The sequence below is a fragment of the Oncorhynchus gorbuscha genome, linkage group LG06 (assembly GCF_021184085.1).
Source record: "Oncorhynchus gorbuscha isolate QuinsamMale2020 ecotype Even-year linkage group LG06, OgorEven_v1.0, whole genome shotgun sequence".
In the NCBI taxonomy this organism is placed as follows: domain Eukaryota; kingdom Metazoa; phylum Chordata; class Actinopteri; order Salmoniformes; family Salmonidae; genus Oncorhynchus; species Oncorhynchus gorbuscha.
The window spans coordinates 41,648,512-41,668,856 of NC_060178.1; the positions used below are offsets into that span (position 1 = coordinate 41,648,512).

A 20,345-nucleotide genomic window follows, 5' to 3' on the forward strand; every position below is an offset into this window, starting at 1 on the left:
AACCATAGCAAAACCAGTATTTGTGTAAGAGTATTGATAGCTAGCTTAGCATTAAGCCTAGCATTCAGCAGGCAACATTTTCACAAAAACAAGAAAAGCATTCAAATAAAATAATTTACCTTTGAAGAACTTCGGATGTTTTCAATGAGGAAGACTCTCAGTTAGATGGCAAATGTTCAGTTTTTCCAAAAATATTATTTGTGTAGGAGAAATCACTATGTTTTGTTCATCACGTTTGGCTGAGAAACCCCCCCGAAAATTCAGTCATCAAAACGGCCAACTTTTTTCCAAATTAACTCCATAATATCGACAGAAACATGGCAAACGTTGTTTAGAATCAATCCTCAAGGTGTTTTCACACATCTATTCAATGATAAGTCATTTGTGGCAGTTTTGTTTCTCCTCTGAATCACATGGGAAAATACATGCAGCTGGAGATTACGCACCAATTTTGACGGAGGACAACAGGCAAATGTAGTCTCTTATGGTCAATCTGCCAATGATATGCCTACAAATACGTCACAATGCTGCAGACACCTTGGGGAAACGACAGAAAGTGTAGGCTCGTTCCTGGCGCATTCACAGCCATATAAGGAGACATTGGAACACAGCGCCTCAAATCTGGCTCACTTCCTGTTTGAAGTTTCATCTTGGTTTCGCCTGTAGCATTAGTTCTGTGGCACTCACAGACAATACCTTTGCAGTTTTGGAAACGTCAGTGTTTTCTTTCCAAAGCTGTCAATTATATGCATAGTCGAGCATCTTTTCGTGCCAAAATATCTTGTTTAAAATGGGAACGTTTTTTTATCCATAAACTAAAAGAGCGCCCCCTATATCCAAGAAGTTAAATCACTCTGCTGTCTCTTATCAAATGTAACACACCCACAAACGCACACACAGGAGATGGTGGAGGTTTTAATGAGTTTCTGTTTTTCCACGTGTTAGCTGACACTGTTTCTGGGAAGTAAACGAAACAAGATCTTTGTTAGCAGAGCAGCGCCACTCGGTACCTACCGTGTCCCCCTGTTTCTCAGCCTCCCTCTCTTCCTTTCTGTTTTTCTCTCAACGCCCTTACCTCCTCCCTTTTTACTTTGACCCCAACTTCCCTGTTACTCCTTTCTCTCTCAATCTCTCTCTCTGTCTCCATTTCTCTCCTGATGTTGTGACAGAGTTGTGAGGGGTTGTAGTGTGCTGGCTCGTCGTCTTGTTGCTCTAGTCTATCGGAGAGGTTAGAGAGGGGGAGGTGAGGGGAGAGAGGTGGGAAAGTGTGAGGAAGATCCTGGGAGAAGAGGGTAAAACAGGAGGGAGTAGAGGAGTGTTATTTGTCTTGTGACTGAGGCTGTGTGGAGCTGTGCAAAGCCTGCAGTCTGTTTTCTCCAGCCCCAATATGCACACTCTGACAGGGTGTGTCCTGCCATGTAAGCTTGTCCCAGACCCAAACCTAAACATGCTGCTTTGAGTGTTTCTGTGTGCAATTGCATGCATGCCATGTGTATGCATGTGTGTCTCTGTTTGTTTGGCCCAAATCCAAACATAGGGCCTCCGCTCAAGCTATTTGGTTCTAACAAAACAAGGGTATAATAAATAAATGTTCCCATTATTGTCATGTACTTTAGCCCAGGCCTCTTAATAGCTGTCAGCATAATCTATTTGATATGTTTGAATGTCTAATGGACGGTTTCCTGTCTGGCCCCTTCACCAAACATGAAGACTGTTGCAATGAATAGCTTTGGAACCAAAATGGCCGTGCATCGAGCCTCTGGGAATTACGTCATTGAGTGTAATAGGACGATTATGGATGGTTATTTTTGCAGAATTGTGAAGTACGTTAAGGGGGCTCTGAGGAACACCTTATGCTCCACAAATGTGTTGCTTTTATAGATAGAAAGATGAAATCATACATTGCATGACAGCTAGGCCAAAACCATTTTTTTTCTTACGTGAGTCAATCTTTCCCCACACACTGAGTCTGTGTTGAACCCATTTGGTTGTGATTTGGGAAAGGAGGTTGGGTAAACTATGTTCCTCCTTTGCTCTTCATCCAGACTTCACGTAAACTACAGGTCCAGCTGACAGATGAGGGGGGAGAGAGGTACACTGAACTGCCAAGGGGGAGAGGGGAGGAGGATATGGAGTGAGGAGGCAAAGGAGAGAGATGGAGGGAAAGAGAAACAGATGTGCCGAGAGAGATAGAAGGAAAGAGATGGGGTGAAGGAGAGAGAGCAGACTGTCCACACCGAAACCACCAGACTGTCTGCTTTTTGTGCCATGTGCCTTTTCGGCTCCAAATCGGGCCTTTACTGCTACATTTATGCCATGTGTGATTAGTTTACGACACACACACACACACAATGACTTTGTGCTCTGGAGAATCCATTAAAAGTTTGAGCAAGGTTTTATTCGATACTGCTGAAAAAATAGTGGTGAAGCTGCAGTTAAAGACCTCCATTGAGGTGTGAATAATGTTGACCAAGTGAATGAACTGACCAAATCATGATCACATTTCTCCCTGTCCAGACCCAAGGCAGGCTCTGTCCAGTACAGTAACTCCCTGTCAGTCTAGTTGTTCCTGTGAGAGTAGGGTGACCGTGTGTCTGTCCTGTCCTGAGACAAAAAAACGGAACACTGCATCACTGTACTGGCCTTCATTAAGCTACACTTCTCTCACTCTGTGTGACTGAGCTGGCTGGGATCACAGAGTCAGACATAGGGGCTAGCTAATTATTAACGCCCACTGGTAACAAAGAAAAACGGCTCATCACTGCTTGATAATGATGATACAGTCTTTGAATGAGCTGATGATTAACTGACTAGAAACAGTAGACAAGTCCCAAAAACCATGTTCTCTAATTTTTGTTGTTGTTTTGTTTTGTTTTGTTTTTCTGAAACCAACCTTACAAACCCCTTTTGGCTGTTGTCTGGAATAGCCAAGTCTAGATGTTATTGCTGGAGGTCTAGTCTGTCCTGGCCATCTGGTTTCCCTTAAGAGCAGGAGCAGTATTCTATCCATATTCCAGGTGTGCTTTAAAGTATGTGGCCTAGGCTCTGTTGACCGTGAGAAACAACCTGACCAAGCTCTATCACATGTGCAGTGTTTATGCCGACAGTCTTACACCCGTGTGGTGTGGGTGCGCGCACACAGTGCTTTTGTACACGTGCAAAAGGACGTCATTGTAAAACAAGAACTTGTTCTCAACTGACTTGCCGAGTTAAATCAAATGAATACATGTGGCCTATGCGCGGGTGATCCATTTCCAGCCTAACTTACTATCTGGACCTTGTCTCCTACCCAGAGCAGTGGTGTGAAAAGAGGTGATGTGGAACTCGTGAAGTGAGCTGAGCTCAAAGTGTTCCGAATCAGCTGCTGTTCACCTGATTGAATAGACCTGATAGAAGTGTTTGTAGTGGTACTGTGTACATACTAGCGCAGTCGTTCTTATCACAGTACTGTAAGCTTCAAGATAACCCTCTCGCCCCTTTTTCTCTGTCCTCCACTGTGCTTTGTTGTTTCTAGCCTTAATAACAACTCCCCTCCCTCTCTCTCCTATCGCCCTCCTCTCTGTCCCTCCCTCCACAGTGATGTCCCAACACCATCACCAGCAGCAACTGCAACACGCCCAGCAGCAGCAGCCCCAACAGGCCCAAGCCTTAGGCTCACCTGGCTCACTCCCCCAGCAGCAGAGCTCCCAGGCTGGGATGATGAGCCTGTCCAGTCCCCTGGGCGTGGGGGTCAGTTCCCAGCACCAGCAGAAGATGAGGCTGCAGCGCATCCAGCTGGAGAGGGAGAGGATCCAGAGACGACAGGAGGAGCTCATGAGACAGGTGAGGCAATCTGAACCTCAAAAACAACCCCCAGCTGCTAAAGTATGAGCCCGTATGAGTCCTCTAAGCTCTAATCATGAAAGGCCATGGTTAAGTAGATATGGCCTAGTACAGTATAAGCAACAGCCCTCTATTTCTAGTAAGCCATATAACACACAAATGTATTACATCCCCCCCTTCCCTCATCCTCCCAGTCTGGTCTGCCCCTATGGCCTTGGTCTCAGACAGAGAGACTGCTCTGTTCTCGGTCTTCCTCTTCAAGTCTCACTCTTTTTTGTTTATTGCTCACAATATCGCTAATCACTCATTATCTCCTCTTTTCCTCATAAAGACACTTCGACCCAATTTTATTCAAGCTAAACACACATTAGCATGGACGCATACACATACACACTGGCCACAAGCCAACGCATCACGTCTTCGGGGGTTTCCTCAGACTCTCAGAAAGACAGGAAATTGACCGCTTACCTCGACAGTAGTTTCTTTTGAGCGCATGCTTTGGGCCTTTTTCTGGCGTGTGGCAGGGGGGGGTTGGGGGTTAAACATTAGCATCACCTGGTGGCTGAAAAGGGTTAGCTACTAGCTACTCTCTGTTTTAAGCCATCTGCTCCTACACTTGCACGAAGGCAGGGTAGTGTTTAAGAGCGGTGTTTACATTGAGAGTGAAAGAGAGAGAGCACACTGAACTCTTAAGGTGTCCGTATGCTTCCTAGCAGAAACAATTCCGAGGAGTTCGACAACATTTTGTGACGTTTTGGATTTTCGGCTTTTCGGGCACACCAAAAAATTGTATTGAGGTAAGCGGAAGTCGGGGTAGCCAATTGTCAGTGATTGGTCAACAGTAGGGATTCTTCAATAAAATCCTTGTTGTCATTCAATGAGAGACGACTCCTTTTCATGCACATTTTTTCATTGAGAAATACTGCACCTAAAATTACGACAAAGATATCCTTTCTTGACTATTTTGAGGAAATGTATACTGGCTACAGCATCTCAAAATGCACAAACAGTACTATTGTTTCAGAAGCAAAGGTCTTTTAAGGGAGAATGCGAGCACGCTTGTTCGGCGCTAGCCGAACTGAAGCATGCTGAAGCCTTTAGTGTGTCAGAGATGTGCACACCAGTCTGTTTACAAAATGGCTGCCTTCAACATCCAGCCAGTGACCTCATCCAGGAAGTGTTTATCTTACCCAGAACTCTTTGGCACACATTTGGCCCACCCTGAGCACTGAGCAGCACTGAATGGCCTGGGGTTGGCCAAGGGTTGGGAGAGGGGAGGTGTGTGTGGTGTGTCAGTAAGGCCCGTCCTAAGCAGTAGCGTCGCTACGGCATCTCAAAATGCACAAACAGTACTATTGTTTCAGAAGCAAAGGTATTTTAAGGGAGAATGCGAGCACGCTTGTTCGGCGCTAGCCGAACTGAAGCATGCTGAAGCCTTTAGTGTGTCAGAGATGTGCACACCAGTCTGTTTACAAAATGGCTGCCTTCAACATCCAGCCAGTGACCTCATCCAGGAAGTGTTTATCTTACCCAGAACTCTTTGGCACACATTTGGCCTGCCCTGAGCACTGAGCAGCACTGAATGGCCTGGGGTTGGCCAAGGGTTGGGAGAGGGGAGGTGTGTGTGGTGTGTCAGTAAGGCCCATCCTTAGCAGTAGCGTCTCTATTTTCCACTGTCGTCCCCTAGACTTTGCTTTGGTCTGACTGTCTGCAAATAGATCCATATAGACTGGTGTATTCCTCCTCTAACCGCTCTGTTCACTACCATACAGTGTGGTGTTCAGTCCATCCGGCTCCAATGTCACACTCCCACTTATCAACTGTTATAAAGCCGTATTCAGCAGCCTGGAAAGCCCCTTGCCTTTAGATATACAGCCATTTTGTTACACACACAGCCCATCAGATGAATGGGGAAGCCATTTAAAGTGAATTGGAATGACTGTGCACTGGGAGTTAGTAGTGCCTGAGGCATGGAGGCTGGCACTGATCCAACCCCAGAAACGGTGTCAGGGCAGTGGGACCGGCAAAGGTCCCCCTCTCTCTCCCTTCCTCCAAGTCCCACCAGTGTAGGTCTGTCTTTGACACTCATCCCGTGCGAGTGCCTAACTGTGTGTGTGTTTGGGTAGGGTTATCTGTAAATCAGAAAGCACACACCTATTACTTAACCAGTGGCCCCCTTTCTTTAAGACTGTTAAGTGTGTGTGTTTTCACATCAGATAATTGCTGTGAAGTTCACACACTCACTAATATATTATGCTAGTCTGATGCCTGTGGCCTGGAAAAACACTACTTGGTTAATTGTTCTGTAATAGTTGTAAGAAGCAGATTCTGTCCCTGTTCTGGAGTCAGCAAATGTTTCTCCTCGTTGTGCTGTAGCACATGTTCAATAATAACATTTTTTTATTTTTTTTTATTTGACCTTTATTTAACCAGGTAAGTCAGTTAAGAACACATTCTTATTTTCAATGACGGCCTGGGAACCGTGGGTTAACTGCCTGTTCAGGGGCAGAACGACAGATTTGTACCTTGTCAGCTCGGGGGTTTGAACTCGCAACCTTCGGTTACTAGTCCAACGCTCTCAATAATGAACATAGTTTCAGTAATCTTGAATCTCTCCTCCCCCTCTCCTTCGCTTCTCCTCCCCCTTCCCCTGCTGCCTATTGCTTCCCCCTAGGAGGTGGCGCTGTGTAGACAGCTGCCCATGGACTCGGAGAGCATGGCACCAGTGCCCACCCCCGGTGGCAACCCTGCCCAGCCCATGACACAGGGCAACATGCCCACCAATGGAGCCGACCCCTTCCTCAACAGGCAAGTGCACTCCTGACTCCCATATATTACCTATCCCTCCTCTTTTGCTTCTGTTTTGTCTCAGTCCCCCCCCCCCTTCCTTGCTCTCTCTCCTCTCCCTTCTTTCTCAACACCCCCTCTCCCTCTTATCCCCTGGCTATTCTCTTCTCCTTCTCCTCTCCGCCTGTCTTCTGCTTTCAGCTTTCAAACTGTAGAGTGTGATCCAGTTTGTGGACAGAAGGGATCAGTGTATTAATGTGTGTGTCATGTATGTGATCCACAGTGGTCACTTCCAGCACTCACGGGAGCAGAGCACAGACAGTGGCTTGGGGCTGGGCTGTTACAGCATCCCCACCACCCCAGAGGACTTCCTTAATAACATGGAGGAGATGGACACAGGTAGGACTCTCTCTCGCCCTCTCTCTCACCTTTATTCTCTCGCCTCCTCTCCCACGTGGCTTTATTGACATGGAAAGTGTTACCACATACATTGCAAAAGCAAACATTTTCTCTCTCTCTCTCTTCTCTCTTCTCTCTCTGATTCTATGTGACCATCTCTCTCTGTCCCCCCCCCGCCCTCCCCTCGACTAACCTTCATCTCCCCCTCCAGGTGAGAGCATGGCCCAGGCGGGCAATATGAACGTGCCCCAGCACAGCCGCTTCCCGGACTTTTTGGACTCGCTGCCAGGCACCAATGTGGACCTGGGAACCTTGGAGGGAGCAGACCTCATCCCCATCCTCAACGACGTGGAGTCAGTCCTCAACAAGAGCGAGCCCTTCCTCACTTGGCTGTAAACACACAAACACACATACACACACACTTCTATACACATATATTCACAGCCATACAAACAGGATGAAAGACTCACTCCACATATCTAAAGACTACCTTTTTGCTACTTTTTCAAATCAGCATTATCTCTTCTTCCCACTTCTCCATGTGTACAGTAATATTATGCTCTGTCTGTCTAACCTCAGTCTGCCAGACCACATATAGTCAATCTGAGTTCAGTTTTGGATCAAAGATCGAGTATTAATCAAAGCCTTGAGAGAACAAAAGCAAATCAAAACATGACATGTATTAAAGTATACTTCACTATTGAAGTTACTGTATGGTAAACTAACAACGTTAGTACTTTTGGTTTTGTATGTCCTATAAGACTTCCTCCGATAACCCACTCTGGTTTTGGAATCACAATTGATTAAAGCAATTCCACAGCTTTCCTTTCTTTCTTGGGGTGACTTGGTGAAAATCAATACATTTGGCTCCCAATGGTATTGCTTTGATGTGACTGTCAAAATGTATGCTGGGAGTCTTTTTCACCACTAGGTGGAGCTATTGCTTAACGTACTGCAGTTATGAAATGGATCTTTACTGGCTACAAGGTTGTCCAGTCTGTAGGTTCTTTGTATAAAGTGGACCTCGTTTGGCAACAGCACTGTAAACCTTCTTCTATATCACCAACAGTACCATGACTGTCAGTTTGGGTTAGAATAAAAAACCTGATTTGGCTTTGTTACTGTTTTTTTGCTTCTGTTCACAAAGAAAACCATCTTGGATTCAATTATATATCAGCGTTAGCGGCCATGAGAGCAAAGTGTGTTGTATACCAAATAATGTTTCCTGTGGTTCGCTACAATGTCACTACAAAAGCTTTAAAACTTTAAAATTGTATTCTTTGATTTTTGTTTTGTTTTTGTAAACATTGTTTTTTGTTTTTTTGTCATTTTATTAATTGTACTCAAGCTGATTCCAATGTAGTTATTATAACACTAAAAGCTCATGCCTCGGTTATGCGATGACGTGCATACGTAGAATTGTTTTATACCATGTACTTTTTATATCATGCTACAAGTATTATTTTTCCTTTTACTGTAAAATAGCCCAGATGGGTTCTTTGCATCTGGTGCCATTGTAGGACCTATAATATAAAGTTAGCATTTTTAGTATTTATCATGAGCTATGTCTCTTACATTTAGATTTTTTTTGTTTTTTTTTGTTAATGCAATTGAGATTTCAAAGCACTGCAAATCAGCAAGGGATTCAAAGATATCTGATCATGAAGTGAATGTTGAAGTTAGATGATCACCAGAAGCTCCCACTAGACGTGTTGGTTCAATGTGCGTTGAGGCTTGATAATCCTTCATAAGCAAACTCTGTCTTTGGTCCTCAGTTGGGCCGGTTTGAAAACCCAAAGGACAACTGTTCTAATATCTGTTCTGCGGGGAAATATGCAACAATAGTATTTTATATGGCCTTTAATGTGTTTTTAAAGGATTTTTACTGGATTGTGAGATTGGATTGACATGGGGTTGGCATTATGATCTTGTTTTAACATGCCAGCCCCTCATCACAATCTGCTCTAATCTTTTTTTCTACATTTGCCTCAGTTTTTGTATTTGCATGTTGAATGACATAATTTGTTATTCTTAGCGTTAGGTTTTCTATAGCCCGACCTTATATTGTGACTATACTGAGTCTGGTTACTGTGTAGAACGTTAGGACTGACAAGGCGAGAAAGTGATGGATCCTGGGAAGGGGCAATGAATCGATGGGGAGAGAGGGAGGAGGGTTGAGTTTAGGGAGTGGGGGGGGGGGGGGGGCGTCAAATGCACGCCAAAGCCCGCTGCTTTTCAACACAGCGGCCAACACCGCGCTCATGACGTCCTAACGTCAAGGTGAAGAGAGGCCTAGAGGGGGGGTGAGAGGGGCACACAGTTACCACGTCTCATTGGAGAGGTGTGGATTGGGGGAAATGGTGTGGATTAGTGCCAAAGATTGGAGGCCTCTCTATGACCCAAGCATGGCCTAAGAAGGCTCGCTCTGACAGGGCTAGCAACATGCTAACTTATGCCCAGGCCTAGCTGATGAAAACCGCTCCAGTGAGAGGTGATGAGGTCCTTTGAGAATCAGACAAGGGGATTGGATGAGGCTTAACACTGTCCAATCGCACAGCTTCCTCTCCTGGTGTGCATCAGGGAGGTTTCCTGTCTGTTTTCTGTTGAATGGCCTGCTGTTCAAGCTCTAACACAAGCCAGAGGGGCACTGAGGGGGGACACTGGGCAGGGATGTTTGTGCGTTGTTACTGGACACGATTCAAGGTTGCACCAGTATGAAGGGCACAAGTTAAAAGTTCAAGAAAATGGATAATCGCATTTATATCAGAATGTCTTTTTGTAAGTCTGTACTTTGGAGGCCTGATAAAGAGATGGATCCTTTTGAGACCATCGATGGGGGATGAACACGGCGGTGGTGTTACAGAATAAAGTGTTTGAGGAAATGGTTTGGTGTGGAGCACGTTTTGTCTACAGCTGTGCATAGTGAGGGGCATGACATGGATTGGAAAGGATAACTCTGTAGCAATATATAGCGCAGTGGCTAGGCTACAGCTGCATGGTTGTATGAGACGGGGGTATGTTGTCAGTAGGTACAGTGTTCTTGGAATGCTCATTGGTTGTGGAAATCGCACACCAACAAAATGGCCGTATACTGTATCCTGGCAGTGTGGAGGCCATTTTACATAATGTAACCTGGGCAAGGAGTCTTTGATCATTTTAAAGTTGTATAACATGTAAAAAAAATGAATAAAATGGTGTCAGAACCGTGGATCTTATTTGTTGATGTCATTTAATACAGAAGTTCACCTCAGCACTTTTTTTGTCCATTTTTAAAATTGATCAGAAATACAGTGTAGACATTGTTAATATTGTAAATTACTTTTGTTTGTAATGTAATATCTACATAGGAGGGATGGTTGCTGATAATGGGCTGCTGTACTGTAGGCTCAGAGGCCCATTATCAGCAACCGTCACTCCTGTGTTCCAATGGCACGTTGTGTTAGCTAATCCAAGTTTATAATTTTAAAAGGCTAATTGATCATTAGAAAACCCTTTTGCAATTATGTTAGCACAGCTGAAAACTGGTGTTCTGGTAAAGAAGCAAGAAAACTAGTTTACTTTTTCGAGCAACAGCATTTGTGGGTTCGATTACAGGCTCAAAATGGCCAGAAACAAAGCACTTTCTTCTGAAACTCGTCAGTCTATAGTTGTTCGGAGAAATGAAGGCTATTGCTTGAGAGAAATTGCCAAGAAACTGTACAAAGCTGTATACTACTCCCTTCACAGAACAGCGCAAACTGGCTCTAACCAGAATAGAACGAGTGGGAGGCCCCGTTGCACAACTGAGCAAGAGGACAAGTACATTATTGTCTAGTTTGAGAAACAGACACCTCACAAGTCCTCAACTGGCAGCTTCATTAAATAGTTCCCCCAAAACAGCAGGCCTTCATGGTAAAATTTCTGCGAAGAAACCACTACTAAAGGACACCAATAAGAAGAGACTTGCTTGGGCCAAGAAACACGAGCGATGGATATTAGACCGGTGGAAATCTGTCCTTTTGGTCTGATGAGTTCAAATGTGAGATTTTTGGTTCCAAAATCCCTGTGTCTGTGTGAGACGCAGAGTAGGTGAATGGTTGATCTCCACATGTGTGGTTCCCACCAAGCATGAAGGAGGAGGTGTGATGGTGCTTTGTTGGTGACACTGTCAGTGATTTATTTAGGATTCAAGGCACACTTAACCAGCATGGCTACCACAGCATTCTGCAGCGATACATCACCCCATCTGGTTTGCACTTAGTCCCACTATCATTTGTTTTTCAACAGGACAATGACCCAACACATCCCCAGGCTGTGTACAGGCTATTTGACCGAGAAGGAGAGTGATGGAGTGCTGCATCAGATGACCTGGCCTCCACAATCACCCAACCTCAACCCAACTGAGATGGTTTGGGATGAGTTGGACCGCAGAGTGAAGGAAAAGCAGCCAACAGGTGCTCAGCATATGTGGGAACTCCTTCAAGACTTGGAAAATCATTCCAGGTGAAGATGGTTGAGAGACTGCCAAGACTATGCAAATGGGGGCTGCTTTGAAGAAACTCAAATATAAAATCTATTTTGATTTAACACATTTTTGGTTACATGTTTCCATATGGGTTATTTAATAGTTTTGATGTGTTCAGTATTATTCTACAATGTAGAAAATATAAAAAATAATTTGAGTTAGTGACTGTATACATAAACAGACACACATATACAGTTTAAGTCTGAAGTGTACGTACACTTAGGTTGGAGTCATTAAAACTCATTTTTCAACCGCTCCACAAATTTCTTGTTAACGAACTATAGTTTTGGCAAGTCGGTTGGGACATCTACTTTGTGCATGACACAAGTCATTTTTCCAACAATTGTTTACAGACCGATTATTTCAATTATAATTCACTGTATCACAATTCCAGTGGGTCGGAAGTTTACATACACTAAGTTGACTGTGCCTTTTAAACAGCTTGGAAAATTCCAGAACATTATGTAAGGGCTTTAGAAGTTTCTGATAGGCTAATTAACATAATTTGAGTCAATTGGAGGTGTACCTGTGGACGTATTTCAAGGCCTACCTTCAAAGTCGGTGCCTCTTTGCTTGACATCATGGGGAAATCAGCCTAGACCTCAGGGGGAAAAAGTATATACCTCCACAAGTCCTGTTCATCCTTGGGAGCAATTTCCAAATGCCTGAAGTTACCACGTCCATCTGTACAAAAAATAGTACGCAAGTATAAACACCATGGTACTGCGCAGCTGTCATACCGCTCAGGAAGGAGACGCGTTCCTGAGAAGTGCGAAAAGTGCAAATCGATCCCTGAACAACAGCAAAGGACCTTGTGAAGATGCTGGAGGAAACGGGTACAAAAGTATCTATATTCACAGTAAAACAAGTCCTATATCGACATAACCTGAAAGGCCGCTCCGCAAGGAAGAAGCCACTGCTCCACAACCGCCATAAAAAATTCCAGACTACAGTTTGCAACTTCACATGGGGACAAAGATCATACTTTTTGAAGAAATGTCCTCTAGTCTGATGCAAAAAAATTAGAACTGTTTGGCCATAATGACCTTTGTTATGTTTGGAGGAAAAAGGGGGAGGCTTGCAAGCCCAAGAATCTTTGCATCTACCATTCGAACATGTTTAATGCAAAGCGGGTCTGGGTTGGAGACCCAATGTTGTGTGTTTGTATAATATAGTGCAATCAACATCCTCATAATGTCATGGACTCCTCAGTAACCCCATGCCGTGACACAGCGGCGGGAAGCTAGCCGTGTCCCTCCATTAAGACGTAGCCAGAATAAAGTTATAAGACGACTTTTTAAATGTATTTTATTGAACCTTTATTGAATTAGGCAAGTCTGTTAAGAACAAATTCTTAACTTAACCCACAGGCCTACTAAAATAAGTCCAACGCAGGTGTGGTCCACTCACTCTGTCAAACTTTTATGAAGTTTTTTTTTTCTTCGTGTATTTAAATAGCTAAAATGATTTTCAATTAAATAAAGATACATATTTGATAGATTTAATTGATGCCAAGTGTTCTGTTGGACATGTCTATCGTGCATAATATGAAATTATAATATAACTTGTAAAAACTGCTCTCATGTTTTAAACATATTGAATAATACATTTGATTACGTTAAAAGTATTATCTTCGTTTAAATAAATCTAATATTTTCTATAAAGCAAAAGGCCATCAAGTTAGGTAGGTAGGAAATTGTTCATAGAAAGCCAGTTATAACAAGTCTTCTGAGAGGCTCAAACATCCTTAGACTGCACCATCAGTACTCTGAAAGACAAACACAGGACAAAACTTTCAAATCAACTTTTATTCAAATACAAACATATTTATACAGTGTATTAGTGTGACAATCATGGATGAGGTAATTGTTGCTAAGCTCACTGGAGTTCATGGTCAGACAACACATGGCCCGAGAGGTCAGTGACACAGGTGGGTGAAAATGTCAATAGGGGGCTAGCCTTATTGAGTGTTAGATGTGGGCAGGTCCAGTCCAGCTCTGGGCTTTAGAATACAATTAGTTAAAAGGTATGTTCCACTAGAGCAAAAGTATTTGTGACCCCCAATTTGGCATATGGGCTAGATGTTTATTTAAGATTGTGGTGTTTCAAGACTAGGGTTGGTCCTCCTACCCCACAGCAGTCTCCACAGATGGCACCGATGAGTCCGTTGATGACCTGGATGGCGCAGAGTACAGCCTGCAGCAGGCCCATCACCAGCAGCATGGAAAACAAGGTCAGGTGCCAGGTCACAATGCCCTCAGGTGCTGTACAGTCCTTCCACAGGGTGTGGTTATTCAGGTAGTCACTGGTGAAAATGGTGAAGTTCAGCAAAAAGTCAAATACATTGCAGTGTGCTGAATCTTATCTGAGTGACAGAGGTACAGTGAGGGGAAAAAAACTATTTGATCCCCTGCTGATTTTGTACGTTTGCCCACTGACAAAGAAATGATCTGTCTATAATTGTAATGGTAGGTTCATTTGAACAGTGAGACAGAATAACAACAAAAAAATCCAGAGAAACGTATGTCCAAAAATGTTAAATTAATTTACATTTTAATGACGGAAATAGCATAGCACCACAGTCAAATAATATTACTAGAAAATATTAATAGTAATGAAATCACAAGTGCAATATTGCAAAACACAGCTTAGCTTTTTGTTAATCCACCTGTCATCTCAGATTTTGAAACTATGCTTCACAGCGAAAGCAATACAAGCATTTGTAAGTTTAGCGATCGCTCGGCAAAACAATAAGTACACTTAGCATCAGGTAACTTGGTCACGAAAATCAGAAAAGCAATCAAATTAATCGTTTACCTTTGGTCTTCGGATGTTTTCACTTACAAGGCTCCCAGTTAGACGACAAATGTTCCTTTTGTTCCATAAATATATTTTTTATATCCAAATACCTCCGTTAGTTTGGTGCGTTATGCCCAGGAATCCACCAGAAAGAGCGGTCACGACAACGCAGACAAAAATTCCAAATTATATCCATAATGTCCACAGAAACATGACAAACGTTTTTATAGTCAATCCTCAGGGTGTTTTTCAAATATCTATTCGATAATATATCGACCTGGACAGTTGGCTTTTCACAAGGACCGAGAGTAACAATGGCCGCCTTTTGCGCACAACTCACTGAGAGCCCCCATCTATCCACTTACGCAATGTGGTCGTTCACGCTCATTCTTCAAAATAATAACCTGCAACTACATCTAAAGGCTGTTGACCCCTTAGGGAAGCCATAGAAAAGGAATCTGGTTGATATCCCTTTAAATGGGCAATAGGGATGCATAAGAACAGAGAGGTTTCAAAAACAGGGGCACTTCCTGATTGGATTTTCCTCAGGTTTTAGCCTGCAATATAAGTTCTGTTTAACTCGCAGACCAAATTTTGACAGTTTTGGAAACTTTAGAGTGTTTTCTATCCTAATCTGTTAATTATATGCATATTCTAGCATCTGGTCCTGAGAAATAGGCCGTTTACTTTGGGAATGTTATTTTTCCAAACATAAAAATAGTGCCCTCTAGCTTCAAGAGGTTATTAACAACAATGTGTTTGAGTGGTAAAACCGTTCTTACCCGTCAACAAAGGGGTTGGTCCATAACTCTGTTGTACCATTGGTATAGAGGCACATTGGTCCATTATGAATGGCAACAGCAGACACAATGATGGAGTAGCCAGCCCCCAGAACCCCCACCGCAGCAAAGATGATCGAGGTGAACATCTGAGGAAAATAAAGATCACAGGTCGAGGTTCAATTCAATCAATCTGGGTATTGAACCCAGGCCATCCAAGTGACTCAAATAGACTTCGTTAGCCCCTCCTACTTTTAACTCAGTGGACTAACACTAGTGTCCAGGGCCCGTGTCCATACAGCGTCTGAGTAAGGATCAGTTTGGCTTTCAGACCATAATTGATAAGATTATACGGACAGGTCTGGCCTCCTGATCCTAGGTCAGGATGGACTTTAGGTCTTACTTATTCTGTGAGCATATCAGCTTGATATATCAGCAACAGTTCAAAATAATTATTTCCTTGAGCCAACCAATGGAACAATGGACAATCAATCAATTGATCCTTTTGCCCCAAAATCTGTTGAAAGCAATGGCACCGTCCTAAACAATGCTGCAGTATGGTACCAGTATGAGATCAATAATATTATTAGTCGGGTGGTAAGAGAGCGCTGTAGCTCACTGCCTGCTCTTTGTTTCCCTTCGGTCGGTGAACTCCGTACGTTGGGTGTTCGCGCGGTAACTCCCTCTAATGAAGAACATTAGAATCACGCCTGACAAGGCCAGTGAACACCGTGCCTCACCGGAAGCCACGCCTTCCACAAGCGATAAACCACGAAACGCAGTTTAATTCCCTTGAAGGTGTATATGGCAGCTAATTCAGCGTTTCATTTGAGAATTGATGATGCCACTTCCTGGGGCGTTCTTCCCCTGGCAGTGAGGTTTTAAAAGGTGTGCACTGTCTCAGGCCGGTTTCTAAACCTATTGCGGCTATATGGGATATGGCTTGGGTTTTGGATGTGCTGTTTGATGCCCCATTTGAGTCTGTGTATCTGAAGATCCTCTCCTACAAGACCGCTCTACTCGTGGCTTTGGCCTCAGCTACAGGTGGTGGGAGATCTCCACCCGTTCATCCCTCCTGTATAATGTGCTCCTTTGGCAACTCTAAAGTCACGTTGTGACCTTCGCCTCCAAGGTCATGACTATGCCCTACAGGTCTCTAGCTTTTGAGCTTTTTCCCTCTGTTCTCTTCTAAAGAGCAGAGCGGTACATGCCCTGTGTCCGGTAAGAGCATTAAGCATACTATAAGCATTAAGCAGACTTGAGCGGACCAGTTTGTGTGACCAATTTTTTAAATTATTTTTTTCTAATCCGGCTCGTGGTAGAGCGCTTTCTAAACAGTGTCTCTCCCAGTGGATTGTGGAAGCTGTTTCTCCAGCATATGACAGCAAAAGGCAGGAAATACCTAACTGTGTACTTGCCCAATCCACCAGGGGTCTGGCGGCATCTAGCCGAAGGTCGACAGATGGCGATATTGAGTCATAATTTTACCATCCAAAGTGAATGTATGCAGCCGACTGTACACTCCTATCCACCGTGCACAGGTTCATACATAAAACATTCTCCATTCAGGCTGCAAAGGAGTTAATTTCCTCCTTAAATCAATTTAATAGCGAGATGGTGGGAAAATATCCATACTTTCTTTGTGAAACACAATTTTCCATCACCATACTTGAGTGCCTAATGCTTAGTCCCGGATGTTGCTTATCGCATTCAGCCAATCAGGTTGCAGCACTTTTTTTTTCACAGCTGGTCTGATAGTTTCAAAATAAAAGTTGTGCTTACTGAACAAGCAGTTCTTGGCCTGAACTTGTTTAGAAAACCCTTCACAACTTTTAATAAGAAAAATGTAACATTTATGAAGTGAAATTATGTTAATGAGATTTATTAAAGGATATGTTCATAAACGTGTGTAATATGAAGTGTAATTAATAGTCAATAAAGAATGAATATCAATAAAACATTGGATCTGAATGCCCCCACTAATTAGCCCATTTATCTCACTCTACGCCCGAGGACACCCTTGCCTGATGATTCCTGGCTGTGCCTGTCCCCAATCCACCTGGTTGGGCTGCCTCTCCCGTGCTGCTGACTACCTAGTGTGACCTGAACTGATCCCTAACTGCCATGTCTCTTACCATCACACACACATACCCTGACTTCCTAAAGCATGAAAAGCCACCTGACCTTACGGTCTTGAAGTGTTTGCACCCTCTATTCATTGTAGGTTTTTGGCTGATATCTGTAAAACACAGACAATTGCTGATATAAAAAGAGCTTCGCGAAAGAAATGTGATTTATTGATTGAAGTGTGCTTCTATTTCATGATACATAATCAGATAAGATTGACTTACACAATTTGTTAAGAGATCCTTTCAATATGTGAGCATACAGTGGACAATAAGCTGGACTGTGCACCAGTTTGAAGGGGTCTTGGTGAGGATATTGTGATGATGATGATGATGACTGGGTGATATGGTATATTATCTGAAAGGATTTCTTTTAACACATCTTGTAAACCAATCTCATGTATCGCAAAGGCAGGTTTTCTGTCGGGTTGGAACTCTGTGTGGTCTGCCGTCGCCCTTTTCATTTGGTGTCCGCTGGGGTCTGCTTAGGGTGTGATTTTCTATCCCCATAGCGGTTTTGTACTGAGTTGACCTACTGCCCCATGCTTTAACTAAATAAATATGTTATTAAGTTGCATGTTTTTTTTCTCTCCATGTAACGTCACTCACCGCAAATCTCTTTCCACAACTCTCGTTGCCACAGCAACCGCAGCAGTCATTGTTTTTGAGTCCTATGAAGACCAGTGCTGGGAGGGTCATCTGTTCAGAAAGATATACAGCACACAATCATTAGAATCAGACCGCAACAATATCTGCACAACCATTCGGATACACAACTATTGATTAAGATCTGGACAGAAAGACGCTATACAACCATTTAGATAAGACCAGGAAGACTGCGCTCCATTTTGTAAATGCTCACTCTAGCACAGACAACCATATTGGCTTGTATCCGAATAGTAGGGAGGCTACTGTGTCTGTCATCGGCAACAGGAAGGACAACGGCAGGCTGGCTTAAAGAAGCAAAAACAGCGTGGCACTCTTTTGAACGCTGGAAACATTTCATCACATTCTAAGAATGCTGGAATAACACAAGCATGTTGCTCAAGCCCACCTCAGTCTTTCATTTTGATCGTTTCAAATTGTACCTCATATACTATTATGAAGTTATAATACATTATAAATGATTTACATCTGACCCACTCCCAGCCTCTCAACCAAAATCCACAGTCTAGTTCGCAGTAGGAAACAAAGCTTTTCAAAAGGACTGTTCATCTCACTAAAGCTGTATTGTAGGCAGAGACGGGCTCCTAAACACACCGCATAGGCTACAGCCACAACTGTATGTGTCTGCCTGACTGTTCAACTGTTTATCTGAAAGGCTCAAGACAATATTGGTACATTTCTATGTTTCTCCACATGTTTGAATAGAGATATTCAAGTAAAACCATTGAAATTAGAAATGTGTACATTAGAGAGTTATTAGAAGCCCTTTTCCATCCCTTCCATAACAGCTGACTTACCAGAACCCCAGATCCCATGATGCCCCCAAAGTACCACACCTCTTTAGTGATATGGTCATTGTCGTCAGCGACCAGCCCCCCAGGGAAGAAGAGCAGGATGTTACTGAGCACACACAAGATGGCCAGGGGGATCAAGGTGATGCCCAGGGACTTGGCAAAGCTACCCGAGCACATGGTTCACCTTATCAGCCAAAACAGTCACACAGGGCCAAAAGGGGTTTTCTAAAGTCCAAAGGGCTCCCACACAAACTCGTACACACCTAAACTGTACGTCCTCCGTAAAAGGTTCCTATCTAGGATTGTACCTGTCCAGACCCACCAAACGTTCCCAATCCCTCAGATTGGGGAGGGGTGTATATATAGATGGCTGGTTGGATGATGTCATGATGTAAATGCCTTAAATTGAATTTACAGTGGTTGTGCTATGGCAACCATCTGGTCCGGTTAATGTTCTACTATAGCATTTGCCTGCCTGGCCCCAGCCCTGACAGAGAGATAGAGTGGGGGTTAATGAACACACTGGCAGCCTATTGGGGTCCATACATGGTTATGAATGGGAGTATGTTTCAGGCTATACTTTTTCCTGATACTTTATGGTATTTTACTCGGCCAATGTTCTAGTGAAACACCCATGAAGCCTCATAATTTTACATTACATAATTTAAATAATGCATCACACATTCCAAGCATTCCAATACAATCTGATTATCATTCAAGAATAACCTTTTTCCTTTACATAGTTTTATTCACATTTAGGTTTATATTAATGCATAATATTTAGTCTGAAAACAATGCCACCAGCATATTGTGCACGATTAGATTTATGAAGTATAGGCTACAAGGTAAATGTACACTGAGTGTACAAAACATTAGGAACACCTTGCTAATATTGATTTGCGCCCCCTTTTGCCCTCAGAACATCCTTAATTCGTCGGGACATGGACTCTACAAGGTGTCGAAAGCATTCCACAGGGATGCTCGTCCATATTGACATCAAGTTCGCTGGATGTCCTACATACGGGTAACTGTTGAGCATGAAAAAGCCAGCCGCTTTGCAGTTCTTGACGCACTCAAACCGGTGTGCCTGGCACCTACTACCATACCCATTCAAAGGCACTTAAATATTTTGTCTTGGCCATTCACCCTCTGAATGGCACACACACCATCCATGTCTCAATTGTCTCAAGGATAAAAATCCTTCTTTAAACTGTCTCCTCCCCTTCATCAACACTGATTGAAGTGAATTTAACAGGTGACATCTATAAGGGATCATAGCTTTCACCTGGATTCACTTGGTCAGCCTATGTCATGGAAAGAGCAGTTGTTCCTAATGTTTTGTGCACTCAGTGTAGAATATAACACAACTCGACAATCAATATAGGGCCAATACCCCATATACTCCATTAGGCTGACAGTGTGTTCAATAACCCCCCCTCTAGCTCTCTGATTGCCTTCGGAAAGTATTCAGACCCCTAGAGTTTTTCCACATTTTGTTACGTTACAGCCATATTTTAAAATGGATTAAATAAAAAAACTCTGCGTTCATCCACCTCTGGCCTGCTCGCCTCCCTACCACTGAGGAAGTACAGCTCCCGCTCAGCCCAGTCAAAACTGTTCGCTGCTCTGGCCCCCCAATGGTGGAACAAACTCCCTCACGACGCCAGGA

General features: G+C 43.5%; 2 protein-coding genes across 4 annotated transcripts in view; one reads left to right on the forward strand and one right to left on the reverse strand.

Moving 5' to 3' along the window:
• Positions 1-10,216, forward strand: part of LOC124037980 (WW domain-containing transcription regulator protein 1-like) — an 82,960-nt gene extending 72,744 nt beyond the window's left edge. For 2 of the 3 annotated variants that reach the window (XM_046353301.1, XM_046353303.1), the window contains 4 exons: positions 3,578-3,822; positions 6,497-6,630; positions 6,893-7,008; positions 7,220-10,216. In XM_046353301.1, coding sequence (XP_046209257.1) covers positions 3,578-3,822; positions 6,497-6,630; positions 6,893-7,008; positions 7,220-7,404 — 680 coding nt within the window. In that variant the 3' untranslated portion in view covers positions 7,405-10,216. The remainder of the gene's footprint in view (positions 1-3,577; positions 3,823-6,496; positions 6,631-6,892; positions 7,009-7,219) is intronic. The other variant, XM_046353302.1, reaches the window with a different exon arrangement.
• A 2,590-nt stretch (positions 10,217-12,806) lies between these two features.
• LOC124037144 (transmembrane 4 L6 family member 4-like) lies at positions 12,807-18,989 on the reverse strand. The gene is made up of 5 exons (XM_046351804.1): positions 18,680-18,989; positions 17,826-17,915; positions 15,094-15,239; positions 13,643-13,817; positions 12,807-13,280 (listed from the first exon to the last, which is right to left on the reverse strand). The coding sequence occupies exons 1-5, from the start codon at positions 18,851-18,853 to the stop codon at positions 13,260-13,262; spliced, it is 606 nt and encodes a 201-aa protein (XP_046207760.1). The 5' UTR covers positions 18,854-18,989; the 3' UTR covers positions 12,807-13,259.
• Between the last annotated feature and the right edge of the window lie 1,356 nt (positions 18,990-20,345).

Coding starts and splice junctions, on each gene's coding strand:
- LOC124037144 (XM_046351804.1), bottom strand. CDS start 18,853: ATGTGCTCGGGTAGCTTTGCCAAGTCCCTGGGCATCACCTTGATCCCC. Junction 17,916..18,679: donor TCATGGGATCTGGGGTTCTG/GTAAGTCAGCTG, acceptor CTTTCTGAACAG/ATGACCCTCCCAGCACTGGT. Junction 13,281..13,642: donor TCTGTGGAGACTGCTGTGGG/GTAGGAGGACCA, acceptor TTTGTCTTTCAG/AGTACTGATGGTGCAGTCTA.